The sequence below is a fragment of the Mustela putorius genome, unplaced genomic scaffold (assembly GCF_011764305.1).
Source record: "Mustela putorius furo isolate JIRA1106 unplaced genomic scaffold, ASM1176430v1.1 tig00003836_pilon_pilon_pilon, whole genome shotgun sequence".
Lineage (NCBI taxonomy): Eukaryota > Metazoa > Chordata > Mammalia > Carnivora > Mustelidae > Mustela > Mustela putorius.
The window spans coordinates 31,363,637-31,378,232 of NW_025421989.1; the positions used below are offsets into that span (position 1 = coordinate 31,363,637).

Here is a 14,596-nt window from a genome sequence, read left to right on the forward strand (position 1 = left end):
ATTTTCAGATTGTCTCATAAGCATGGGCTTTATGAGTATAGCCAACCACCAGGTATATGTACCTCTGAAACCATCATTGCTTGTTGTCATGATCTTGGAAACTTAGAAACTACCAATGATTGGTATCATTGATACCAATGATATCAGTGGTATCATTGTTATTCCCTTTCCTACATTTAAAACATTTGCCATTCTTTCCCATTATATTCTGCCTTTCCACCTCCAAAAACATACCAAGAAACCATAGAGCTATAGTTGTTGCAGAATCAATATTGTAAAAATTATTTGAAACATAAAAACATAAATAGTGTTAGATTTTAATAAATCAATATATGGTTAATAAATGGGACTTGAGAAAAAATGAATTTTGATCATTTTCATATTTTATAATTTAATTTAAAATGCATTAATAGTTTTCCCATGTGTAAATATTTTAGTGTTGACATTACTTCAGTTGTATTTTCAGTTCTTGTCTACATTAATTTTATTTTTTATAATTTTAAATTTTCTAATAAGTTATATAATTTATAAAATCTACAATTTGTTTTCCAAAGTTGATATTTGGAGCTGCAGCCACTTCTGAATCCTACACACACATCCTTACCCTGGTTCTTTAGTTTTTAACTAATGAGCTCACAGGGAAGAAATTACTAGTCAGAATTTAAAGGTTTAAGCCATTTAAATTTTCTGGTGAGCTGTTCATCAGAGACATCCATCTAAAAGACGAAGAATGTTAGGTAGGAAGAATAGTTAAGCTTTTTAATCTCAATAAACAGAATAGTCTCATGTAAGAAACAATACAGTCTCTCAGTCATTTTGCACACAGTTATTTTTATTTCTCTAGAACCTTGAGATCATCAGATGACAGGGGTCTGGGGAAATTCCTAGAAACCTTTGATTGACTTCTCCTTTATTTATTTATATATCTATCTATCTATTTAATTTATTTTTTAAAAGATTTTATGTATTTATTTGGCAGAGGGAGAGAGATCACAAGTAGGCAGAACACTAGGTAGGGTGTGTGTGTGTGTGGGTTGGGGGCGGGAAGCAGGCTCCCTGCTGAGCAGAGAGCCCCATGCAGGGCTTGATCCCAGGACCCTGAGATCATGACCTGGGCTGAAGGCAGAGGCTTAACCCACTGAGCCACCCAGGCGCCCCAACTTTCTCCTATATTTTTAAGAAATAATTTATTGACAGGAAATTTATATAACATGAAATGAACCATTTTAAAAGTAAACAGTTCAGTGGCATTTAGTGCCTTTACAATATGGTGTAACTGTTCCCTCTGTCCCATTTCAAAACATTTCAATCACTGCAAAGCAGTACCCTTTAGATATTAAAGCAGTTTCTCCTCACCTCTGTTTCCATGAACCACTGGCAGCCACCAATCCGCATTCAGTCTCTATGAATCTGTCTCTTCTGGATTATTTCATATAAAAGGAATTATACAGTATGTGATCATTTGTGTCTGTGTTCTTGCACTTAGCGCAGTGTTTTCAGTTTTCATTTTTATGTGGTAGAAAACATGTAACATAAAATTTGCCATCTTAAAACCATTTTAAGTGTTAAATTGTATTCACGTTGTTGTGAAACAGATTTCCAGAACTTTTTTATTTTACAGATCTGAAACTCTATTCCCATTGAAAAATACTACCCTTTTCCCCTCTCCCTCGAAATCTGGGCAACAACCATTCTACTTTGTGTTTCTATAAATTTGACTACTGTAGATACCTCATGTAAATGGAATTATATAGTATTTGTCTTTTGGTGATTGGATTATTTCTCTTAAAATAATGTTCTCAGAGATCGTTCATGTTGTAGCATGTGACAGGATTTCCTTTATTTTATTTATTTATTTATTAAAAGATTTTATTTATTTATTTGACAGAGAGAAATCACAAGTAGACGGAGAGGCAGGCAGAGAGAGAGAGAGAGGGAAGCAGGCTCCCTGCTGAGCAGAGAGCACGATGCGGGACTCGATCCCAGGACCCTGAGATCATGACCTGAGCTGAAGGCAGCGGCTTAACCCACTGAGCCACCCAGGCGCCCAGGATTTCCTTTATTTTTAAGCCTAAATAATATTTATGTCAGATTTTGTTTATCCATTCATCTGTCTCAGTTATTTTGAATAGTGCTATTACGGAGATAAATATACAAATATCTCTTCAAGACCCTGCTTTCAGATCGTTTGATTGCTGAATTAAATGGTAGCTCTATTTTTAATTTCTTGAGGAACCTCCATACTCTTTTACATATTGCTAGCACCATTTTACTGTCCCACCAATACTGTACAAGGTTTCCAATTTCTCCACATTCACACCAACACTTATTATTTTCTGAATTTTTGGTCGCAGCTATGATAATGGATGTGAGGTGATATCTTACTGTGATTTTGATTTGCATTCCTCTGATGATTAGTGTTGTCGAGTATCTTTTCATTTGCTTGTTGAATATCCATCCGTATATCTTCTTTGGGGAAATATCCACTTAAATCCTTTGCCTTTTTTAAAATTGAGTTAACACTTTTTTTTTTTTTTTGCACTTTTATTGCTGTCCAGCTGTAGTTCTTAGTATATTTTGGTTATTAATCCCTTATCAAATACATGGTTTGCAAACATTTTCTCTCATTTCATAAGTTGCCTTTCTGCTTTGTTGATTTTTTACTTTCATGAACAGATATTTTTGGGTTTGATGTAATCCCATTTGCCATTATCACACTGGTTCAATAGCTAGCTTTATAATAAGTTTCAAAATTGAGAAATATGAGTTCTTTTACCCTTTTTCTTTTTTTCAGATTGTTTTGTCTATTTGGAGCTTTACTGTTACTTATGAATTTAATGGCTGGCCTACCCATTTTTTCAAAAATGGCCATTGGATTTCTGATAGGGATTGCCATGAGTTATAGATTGTTTAGTGTAGTACTGACATTTGAACAGTACTAAGCCTTCCAGTCAGTGAACATTGGATGTCTTTCCATTTATGTAGAACTTTAATTTTGTTCAACAATGTGTTGTAGTTTTCATTGTACAAGTTTGTCACAACTTGCACACATTTATTTGTAGGAATTTTATTCTTTTGGATCTTACTATTGTTTAAAATTTATTTATTTATTTATTTTAGAGAGTGAAAGTGAGCAAATACCTATGAGCTGTGGGAGGGGCAGAGGGAGGAGAGAAGCAGACACTTCTTTGAGTGTGGAGCCCAACACGGGGCCTGATCTTACCACCTGAGATGAAATCAAGAGTTGGATGCCTGACTGAGCCACCCAGGCACCCCTTGAATATTTATTTATTTATTTAATTTTTTTGGACAGAGAGATCATAAGTAGGCAGAGGGGCAGGTAGAGAGGAGGAAGCAGGCTCCCGCTGAACAGAGAGCCTGATGTGGGGCTTGATCCCAGGACCCTGAGATCATGACCTGAGCCGAAGGCAGAGGCTTAACCCACTGAGCCACCCATGCGCCCCTTGAATCTTATTTTAAATGAAACTGTTTGCTTATTTTATTTTTCAGATTTCATTGCTACTGTGTAGAAACATTTGATTTTGTTTGTCGACCTTGTACATTGCAATTTTCCTGAATTCATTTATTAAGTCTAGCACTTTCTTTGTGGATTCTTTGTGGTTTTCTCTATACAGGATCATTTCATCTGCAAGTACATATAGTCTTACTGCTTTCTTTCCAATCTGAATGCCTTGTATCCCACCCTCTTTTTTTTTTTTTTGGCCCGTTTGCTCTGACTAGAACTGTTAGTACATTATTCAATGACATTGGCAAAAAGAGGACATCCTTATATTGTTCCTGATCTCAGGTGGAAGGCTTTCAGTATTTTACCCTAAAACAGGGTGTTAACTGTGGGTTTTTAAAAGTGTTCCTTAGTGTATTCAGGAAGTTCTCTTCTGTTCTTAGTATTCTGAGTGCTTTTATTATGAAAGGATGTATTATTTTGTCAAAATTTTTTTCTGTATCAATTGGCATTACCATTTTTCTTCCTTCAATTAATGTGGAGTATTTTATTTATACACACACACACACACGTACACATACAGTTTTAAATATGGAACACTTCATAAATTTTTGTGTTATCCTTGCACAAGGGCCACTCTAATCCTCTCTGAACCATTCCAACTCCATTGTATGTGCTGCTGAAGCAAGTACATTTATTGATTGATTTTTATATGTTGAACTACTTTGGGGTAAACCCCATTTTGTCATGGTATATAATGCTTGTAATATGCTGATAGATTTAGTTTGCTAGTATTTTCTTAAGGATTAGATTGTCTACATTCATGAGGGATATTGATCTGTAATTTTATTTTTTTTAAAAAAGATTTTATTTTTTAAAAAAAGAATAAAATTACTATTTATTTATTTGTCAGATAGAGAGAGAGAGCACAAGCAGGTAGAGTGGCAGGCAGAGGCAGAGAGAGAAGCAGGCTCCCTGCTGAGCAAGGAGCCCAATGTGAGACTAGATCCCAGGACCCTGAGATCATGACCTGAGCCAAAGGCAGCAGTTTAACCAACTGAGCCCTCAGGTGTCCCTGTAATTTTTATTTCTTGTAGTGTCTTCATGTCTTTGATATCACAATAATGTTGACCTTATAGAATAAGTGAGGAAGTTTTCTCCTATTTTCTATTTTTGGAAGAATTTGAGATGTATTGGTGTTAATTCTTTAAATATATGGTAGGATTCACCAGTGGCACCATCTGGTCCTAAATTTCTCTTTTGGTGGGTCTTATTGATTCCTTATCCACTTCTATGGGTCTGTTCATAATTTCTATTTCTTCTTGGGTCAATGTTGATAATTTATGTTTTTCTATGACTGTCAATTTCATCTGGATTATAGACTTTTGATACAAATTCTTGATAAAATTCTCCTGAATCCTTCTCTTCTTTTTCTATGGTTGATAGTAATATCCACATTCATTTTTTTTAAATTTTAGTTATTCATGTCTCAATTTTTGTTCCTTTTACTGTCTGGCTTAAAGTTTTATACTTTTTTTTAAAGATTTTATTTATTTATTTGACAGTCAGAGATCACAAGTAGGCAGAGAGGCAGGCAGCAGGGGTGGGAGGAAGCAGGCTCGCCACTGAGCAGAGAGCCCAATGCAGGGCTTGATCCCAGGACCTTGAGCTCATGAGCTGAGCCGAAGGCAGAGGCTTAACCCACTGAGCCACCCAGGTGCCCCAGTTTTATACTTTGTATAGAAAATCTTCAAAGAACCAACTTTTACTTTCATTGATTTTTATTATTTCTATCTCTTTGTTGATATTCTCATTTTTTCCCGTATCATTTTCTTATTTTTCTATTGTTTAGCTCTATGAACAACCTTTTTTTTTTAAGATTTTATTTATTTATTTTGACAGAGAGAGATCACAAGTAGGCAGAGAGGCAGGCAGAGAGAGAGGGGGAAGTAGGCTCTTCGCTGAGCAGAGAGCCCAATGTGGGGCTTGATCTCAGGACCCTGAGATCATGACCTGAGCCAAAGGCAGAGGCTTAGGCCCACTGAACCACCCAGGTTCCCCTATATGAACAACTTTTTAAAAAGATTTTATTTATTTATTTGAGACAGAGAGAACACAAATGAGCATGAGTCGGGGGGAGGGGCAGAGGTAGAGGGCAAAACATACTCCCTGCTCAGCTTAGTACCAGGACCCCAGGATCATGACCTGATCTGAAGGCAGATGCTTAACCGACTTAGCCACCCAGGTCCCTCATCTGTGAGCAGATTTAAGACAGTGGATTTAAAGTCTTTCTCTATCTAGTAAGTCCAATGCCTGGACTTACTCTTTGATCGTTTCTGTTATTTAGTTTTTCCTTTGACTGAGTCATGCTTTCATATTTCTTGGTATACATTGTGGGGTTTTTTTTTTGTTGTTAATAAGTGGTTATTTGAATATTATAATGTGGTAACTCTAGAAATCAGATTTTATCTGTTCTTGATTGTTGAAGGCTGCAGTCATCCATTTGTTTAGTGACTTTTCCAAATAAGTTTTTACAAAGAATATTCCTTTTGTGTTTTTAACTTTGATAAAGCATAATTTAATCACTTTTTATTTTGTAGATGATTCGTTTTGTATTGTATTTTAGAAATCTTGCCTCACCAACGATTACGATTTTTCTCCTGAATGGTTTATAGTTTTAGGTTTTGTATTTAGGTCTTTGGTCTATTTTGAATCAATAAGAACTATTCTTTTTATTTTTTTAAGATTTTATTTATTTATTTGGCAGACAAAGATCACAAGTAGGCATAGAGGCAGGCAGAGAGAGAGGGGGAAGCAGCCTTCCCGCAGAGCAGAGAGCCTGATGCGGGGCTCGATCCCAGGACCCTGGGAATCATGAACTGAGCCGAAGGCAGAGGCTTTAACCCACTGAGCCACCCAGGCGCCCCCAATAAGAACTATTCTTAAAATTAATTTTTATTTTTAAGAATTAGTTTTAGACTTATGAAAAATAAACCAGGTCTTATTTCAAAAAAAAGAAAAACAACTTTCAACATCACAAGATAATTTTCTTTTTGAAAATGTCTTTTTTTAAAACTGCTGTTTTGCCAAATCCATAATATCTCATTAGATCTCCAGGACTTATTCATCTTGAATAACTGAAACTTTGTACCCCTTGAGCAACATCTCCCCACATCTCACTCTCTCTAGCTCCTAGTAACCACCCTTCTGTTTTCTGCTTCTATGAGTTTGACTGTTTTAGGTTCCACATATAAGTGAGATCATGTATTATTTGTCTTTCTGTGTCTGATTTACTTCACTAAGCGTAATGTCTTGCAGGTTCATCTGTATTTTTGCAAATGGCTGAATTTCCTTCTATTTTTAAAGTTGAAAAATATTCCATTATATGTATATACCACATTTTCTTTATCCACTACCCCTTGGTTATTTCCATGTCTTGACTGTGTGAATAGTGCTGTAGTGATATAGGAGTGTAGGTTAAGTCTTTGAGATCCTTATTTCATTTCCTTTGGGTAAGTACCCAGAGGTAAAATTGCTGTGTAATTTAGTAGTTCTGGTAACAATACTGTACTTCATCCCTGAAATTTATTAAGAGGGTGAATCCTATGTGTTCTCACAACAAGGTACAGGATAACTCTGTGAAATGGATGGATATGTTAATTAGCCTGATTGTGGTGTTACTTAATTATGATATGTATATCAAATCTTCAAGTTGTACACTTTACATACAATTAAAATAGTGTCACAAATTTCTTATAGCAAAAATAATCACAAGTGTAATGTATTTTTTTGTCTGTCAGGTGGCAACATATGACTTCAGCATTCAAGTTCAGATTAATTTCTTCAAGGCTTCAGAACTTTACACTCAATATCGTTTGTCAAATTCTCCTATGATTCCAAAGACAACACCACTTATTCGACCGTGTTATGTTCAAGCTACTGGTATGTAATGTGAAACATTCACTTGGTGTGTTCATATCAAACATTTACACTAAAACAGCTAAAAGTTTAAAAATTCAGAATATAATATTTACTTTTTAAAAATAGAAATATTAGAAAGTAAACTATAGTATGATTTCTGTGTGTGTGACTTAAATTGTTCCTGTGAGAATGAATTTTGAGAAATAGTGTAACCAAACCAACGTGAAGTTCACTCCTTATTGAGTTACAGAAACCGCACCAGGTGACGTTGTCGCACAAAGACAACTTTATTAAGGAGATCATGGGCAGTGGCTTCTAAAGCTGTGACTCCCTGACATCAGGTGAAGGGTTACCTTTTGTTTAGGGTTAGATGAATATTTATTTATTTATATTTTTAATTTTTAATTAATTAATTTTTTGGAGAGAAAGAACGTGAGCAGTGGGGGCGGGACAGAGAGAGACTATTAAGCAGATTCCAAGCTCAGCATGGAGCCCCATGCAGGGCTGGATCTCACTACCCTGAGTTCATGACCCAAGTCGAAATCAAGAGTCAGTCGCTTAACTAAGTCACCCAGCTGGATCTAAGATGAGTATTTAGCTAGGGAAACCTCCTTATCTTATGTAGAGGTGGCTCTAATGTCACACATGACCCTTAAGAAAACTAGGTTTTCTCTACATTGATGTTATGTAAATGAAGTTGAGGCCCCTCCTTGGCTAGAGATTTTAGTATTATAATGAGGCAAAGGTAATGATAGATTATTTCAAAGCTCAGTCCATTGTCTGTGCAGATATGAATTGGAAGTTTAGCTCAAAAGTTCTGGGTAGGGTTGCCTGGGTTGCTCAGTGGATTAAGCCTCTGCCTTCGGCTCAGGTCATGGTCTCAGGGTCCTGGGATCGAGTCCTGCATCGGGCTCTCTGCTAGGCAGGGAGCCGCTTCCTCCCCTCTCTCTCTCTACTTGTGATCTCTCTCTGTCAAATAAATTAAAAAATCTTAAAAAAAAAGTTCTGGGTAGTCTGGGGTGGGTGGGAGGTCTTGTCAGGGCAGTTGCTGCACGTATAGGGTGGTTTCCAGTGTCATTTGCCCGAGTTAAGAGGTAAGGTAGGAAGAAGAGCTTAAGCAAAAACGTAAGACACATGTTAGTGAGTTCAAGCAGGTGGGTAGTAAAGGTTAGGTCTTGGGGTCTAGCTGGTGACAACAGTGTGGACATAATCTCAGATCAGGGACACTTGTTTTAAAAAATTGGTTATAACTAAAAACAAAGGTCAGTTTAGTTATTTATTGTATGTGTAGTTTTAAATGATTAAATCCAAATATAAGTTGTTAAAATAAAATATGTTTGATTTATAATGAAATGATTTAAATTTTATTTAAGAAAGTTTTCCCCCAAAAGGAATGGGTTATTAAAGGACTAAGCTCATGTAAAGAAGGTTAAGTAAAAACAAATAAACAAAAGAAGGGTAAGTATATTAAGTTTTTAAGCATTATTTATTCATTTTCTCCAAATATTCAAATATAAAACCAATTGACTTTGTAAACCCTACTTTTGATAAGCTTTGGTTTTGCATTTTATTATATATGTTTAAGTATTTTTCATAAAAAGTTAAGTCTAGTTTATGCTTTATTATGCAGTATTTTGTTTTTATAATTCTGACATTAAGTTATTAATGATAAAATAGTGCTCAATTGATAATTATCCTTGGCACCTAGTAAGAGAAGCCTCATTAAAGTAGCACACAATATGGAAATTTATTTCTCTCCTGCTTAAAATACAGAACTAAGAATTCTGCAGCTGGTACGGAGGCTCTGTGGTTTTCCCCCTTATTTTAAAATAATCATTTTAAGGAAAAAATTATTGTCTAATTTTGTTTTCTGAATTAGTTAAATTACTTACATGAAAAATAAAATTTACTTACTTGACAAATAAAAATTAATGCATCATCATTATGGAAAATTAGAAGATGTTAAAAACACAGAAATGTCATCTAGAATGCAAATATGTAGAGCATACTATTATTGATATCTTCGTATCTTACTCTTTTGTTCTATGCCTTTATTAGTTATTTTTTTAACATAGTTGTGATCTTACTGCCTGTGTTTGGTTGAAATCTCTTCACTTTTAATAGAAACTTTGACTTGGATATTATAGACTCTTAATTATGTAAATTGACAGGGATAACTATTATAGATTATTTTATTCGTAAGTGTCTTTTATAGATTATTTAAGCATAAGGATTTAGGTTTTTTCTTTTATTTTCTTACTCATATAATTATTGTAGTATTGAACATTTTTGTGTATAATAATTTTTCCCTGTTTAGATTTTCTTAAAAATGAGGTTCCCTGAATTGACTGCATTCCTTCTGAAGTATATACATGTTAGGGATGCCTGGGTGGTTTAGCCATTAAGCATCTGACTCTTGACATTAGTTCAGGTTAGGATCTCAGGGTGGTGAGGTTGGGCTCTGTGCTGGGCGTGGATCCTGCTTAAGATTTTCCTCTCTCTCTCCCTCCCTCCCTCCATCCCTTTGCTTCTTTCCCCCTCCTCCAGTGAGCACACACTCAGGCTTTCTCTCTCTCTTTCAAAAAAAAAAATGTATATACATATTAAAGCTCTTGATACATTTTGCAAAAGAGCTTTTGTAAAGAGTTATGCTGTTTTACCTTTCCTTCAGTATAAACTCTAACCAGCATTGAATTAAAGAAATTGGATATTTTTCTATGTGATTGAAAGTACATCATTTCAATTTCTTTGCTTACTTATGAGGATTAAAATTTTTCTATCTTTGCTAGTAATAATATATTTCATATGTAAATTATCCACTCATGAATTTTATCTTTATCATTGTGGTGTATTTGTCTGATGTCAATGATTTCCTTATTTATTTATATTAAATTTTTTCATCTTTACTGTGAATTTTTTTAAGATTTGTTGCTTGGCATTAGTTTTATTTGTTATACAGTAAACACTTTATAGTGAAATTTAGCTATCATTTCCTCTATAATTTCTAACATTGTTTTAAAGATTAGACCGTCTTCCCCATGTTAGGATTTGGTATATATGTAATTCTGTTCTTCTTCCTAAATTTTTAATAACTTCATTTTATTTTATTTTATTATTTTATTATCTTTTTAAAGATTTTATTTATTTATTTGACAGAGAGAGACATAGTGAGAGTGAGCACAGAAATAGGCAGAGTGGGAGAGGGAGAAGCAGATTTCCCTCTGAGCAGGGAGACCGATGTGGGGCTCAATCCCAGGACCCTGAGCCCAAGGCAGATGTTTAATGACTGAGCTACCCAGGTGCCCCCTTTTTTCTATTTTTAATGGTTTAAAATTCATTCAACATTTTCTATACTTAGTTAATTTGTAATAAAACAATATTGCTGTATTTCCAGAAAGTATTGGAATAGCAAAGCAAACTTCGCTTTATTATATAATTTATTGACCCCAAAGTTTACTAATGATTCAAATGATATGGGTATAATCAGGCAGGCATGTAACATTTCTTCATAGAGAAGTTGGCATTTATCAGACACAGCTTCCAAATTGTCCTTTTTTTCCTCCTTAAGATTCCTTTTGCCTTTGAATTAACATGTAACTTTTGGATGTCATTTAGAAACTTGTTCCCAAAGGAAGCTGTTTTTGTTTGGAGCTTCCCTTTTTTGTACTTTCAATAAGTTACGTAAGTAGGAAGCATCTAAGTAAGGAATTTTCATTCTCCTACCAGCAGTGCCTCATAAATCCATAAATTCTAAATACTTTTGAATGGCCATTTGGACAGGTAATATGTCAGGGTTTGTTTTGTATTGTTTTGTTTTGAATAGTCCACTGGTGAATTCCACTTTCATGTTTGCAAGGACGCTTGGTCAAGTCCGTTATTCCCTGACCTACCCCCTCAATAGAAGGATGATAGCTCAGTAGGAGGCTCACAAGCTTTCTGTTATCTCTCTTCTCCCAAATTACATGTATGTATTTTAAAATTAAAATAGTGCTAATGCAGAATTGGAATCTATTATCTCCTTCTCAGGGCTTATCCTGCATCCCAGAGGCAGTAACTTTTTTCATTAATTATCTAATGAAAACACTTACTTAGTGACAAGCATCTTCACTCACTTGAAACATTAACTCCTGTTATCCATTTTATAATGTAGTTATAGTTTAAATTTCAATTAAAATTTTTATCAGAGATTTGTTATAACAATATATTGTTCATTATTAAACCAAGTAGTGTAACTGCATAGTTACTTTATTTATTTTCCTTCAACTTTTTTTTATTACTGGAGTTTTTAATTACTCAATTGTCATTAGATATTTGACTAAATCCTCCCATGCCACAAAGCTCTCCTTTATATTATGCTTGTCTGGACAATGTTCCACATAATCTAGTCTGTCACATAATAATGTCATATCTACTTATTCTCTTGAAGTAATCTTCCTGGAGCATAGCAACCTCCTTCTTCAACATGGACTAGATACTTTCCCTGCAGCAGAACTTTTGTCTAAGATTTCCTATCACTATACTTGTGGATATTTTTTAAAAAACTCTTTTCTGTTTTGAATCTCCTATTTTTTCAATCTCTTGCCTTCCTGTTTCTTGGTTTACTGCATTGTTTAGGTAGATTGTATCTTCCAGGGGCTTCTAAAGAAAGGGCAAAAGGGATCTAATTTTTGAGAATTTCCATGTCTGAAAATACCATTGTTTTTCCTTTCACACTTGAAGGATAATTTGGTTTAGAATAAAATTCTGTTATTTCACACTGATAATTTTATTGTGTCTCTCTTGTTGTATGTTCTTGTGGAACTTTTCAATAGAAATTCATGTCCTCTGGTTCTATAAAGTTTTCATAAACTATTTCCTTGAAAAGTTCTTCCCAACATTTTCTATATTTCTTTCTTTAAGGCTTTATTGGTTGTGTTTTGTACATCTTGGATTATGTTATATATTTTAATTATCTTATATTTTCTCTCCTCTTGTCCTTTCCCTTATTTCTTTGTTGTACTTCTCAGGATATTTTTCTGACTTTATTATGTCTTGAGAAATTATTTTGGCAGTTTTAAACTAATGAGAGTTAACTTTTTTTTCTGATTGTTTCATTACTTATAGACTTCTGAAAGATAAAAACAACAATTTTTCTCTCTACTTGTATTATGATGATTCCTTTGACATTTTTTTCTGTTGCTACATTGTCTCATTTTTTGCTGAATTATTTCTCCTTCATGTTGATGAGTTCCTTAAATGTTTGTCGATTTTTGCCTGTTCTCTCATGATATTAGTGAATCTCACAATGCTGGCTTCATTACCAACTATTATATCATTTCCTGACAATCTGGATCCCAGTGAATGTTTAAGGAGGTCAAAATGTTAGTCTATAAGACTTTAATCTTGAGAATTTCAGTTTTTTTGGAAAATATTTCTTCAAATTAAAAGGATAATAGGTTAATATATCAACAACAATATGCATGCATATTTGATAACCAGATGAAATGGAGCAATTCCTTGAAAGACAAAATCTGCCAAAACTTACACAATAAGAGATAGTCTGGATAAGCCTCAGTATATTAAAGAAATTGAATCAATAATTGGTAACCTTCAAAAACAGAAGGCACCAGGCCCAGATGGGATCATTGGTGGACTCTATCAAACATTTAGAGAAGGGGCGCCTGGGTGGCTCAGTGGGTTAAAACCTCTGCCTTCGGCTCAGGTCATGATCCCAGGTCCAGGGATCTAGCCCTGCATTGGGCTCGCTCCACAGCAAGGAGCCTGCTTCCTTCTCTTTCTCTCTCTCTACCTGTCTCTCTGCCTACTTATGATCTCTGCCTGTCAAATAAATGAAATCTTAAAAAAGAAACATTTAGAGAGGAAGTCATACCAATTATCTATAATCAATTCTCTACAATCTCTTTCAGAAGATAGAAACAGAAAGAATATGTTATAACTCATCCCAACTCATTTTGAGGGCAATAGTACTCTAATACCAAACCAGACAAAGGCAATACAAGAATAGAAAATGTCATACCAATATCTCTTCTCAGCATAGATACAGAAGTCCTTAACAAAATATTAGCAAATCAAATCCAACATTGTGTAAAAAGAATTATGTACCATGACCAAGTGAAATTTATCCCATGTGTGCAAGGTTGGTTTACATTCAGAAATCAATGCATTCCATTATATGAACAGGACAGAGAAAAAATAAAAAGCCACATGACCATATCAGTAGATTCAGGGGAGATAAAACATTTATAAAATCTAATACCCATTCATGAAAACAACTTAGTAAATGAGGACTGGAGCAGAACTTTCTCAACTTGATTTAAAAAATGTATACAAATACCCCACAGCTATTATCATTCTTATTGATGAGGAACTCATAGCTTTCTCATTAAAGTCAGAAACCAAGCTAGGATGTCCCTAGCTAATGCAATAGGACACAAAGAGGAATCAACAGATACACAGATTAGGAAAGATGAGTAACTCTGCATTCATTGATGACATGATCATTTATGTAGAAAACCCGAAAGATTTAGTTAAGAAAAACACTTAGGGAAATAATAAGCTAGTATAGCAAGGTTGCAGGATACAAACTTAGAGTACAAAAGTCAGTTTTTTTCACATATACAAGCAATGAATAAATGGAATTTGAAATTAAATACAAAATACCATTTATATTATCACCCAACCAAAAGTGGAATACTTAAGTATATTGACAAGTATTGACAAGATCTATTTGGAGGAGGTGGTGAAATGAAAGGGTGCCTAACAGACTTTCTCCTGTCTCCCTGAGCCCTTCCTGAGACCTCAGTGGTGTCTTCTGTGCCATCTTGTTGCCAGCACTGCTGGGTGATGAAACTAAAACAAGATGCATTTTGTCTGGATTGTGGTTAATTCATCTATATATCCCCTCAACCACCTCTCACCAAAATGACTAGTAGAAGGAGGAACACCCAACAGAAGAAAAATTCAGAGACTGTGCCCTCTGTCACATAAGTATTGGATATGGACATAAACAGTATCTCGGAAAGAGAATTCAAAATAACAATTATCCAGGCAATGGCCAGGTTGGAGAAGACCATTAGTGGCAACATAGAATCTCTAAGGGCAGAAGTGAGGCTGATCTGGCAGTACTAAAAAATGCTGTCAATGAGATCCGATCTAATCTAAATACTCTAACAGCTTGGGTAACAGAGGCAGGTGATCGAATTAGTGAACTAG

General features: G+C 34.7%; 1 protein-coding gene and 1 non-coding gene across 2 annotated transcripts in view; one reads left to right on the forward strand and one right to left on the reverse strand.

The window, feature by feature from the left end:
* CFAP47 (cilia and flagella associated protein 47) overlaps positions 1 to 14,596 on the forward strand; it is a 529,980-nt gene that overhangs the window by 105,333 nt on the left and 410,051 nt on the right. The window contains exon 23 of the mRNA XM_045089444.1: positions 7,264 to 7,405. Within this exon, the coding sequence (XP_044945379.1) occupies positions 7,264 to 7,405 (142 nt within the window). The remainder of the gene's footprint in view (positions 1 to 7,263; positions 7,406 to 14,596) is intronic.
* LOC123394780 lies at positions 4,049 to 4,155 on the reverse strand. The gene has a single exon (XR_006609530.1). It is a non-coding gene; the product is annotated as a U6 spliceosomal RNA (small nuclear RNA).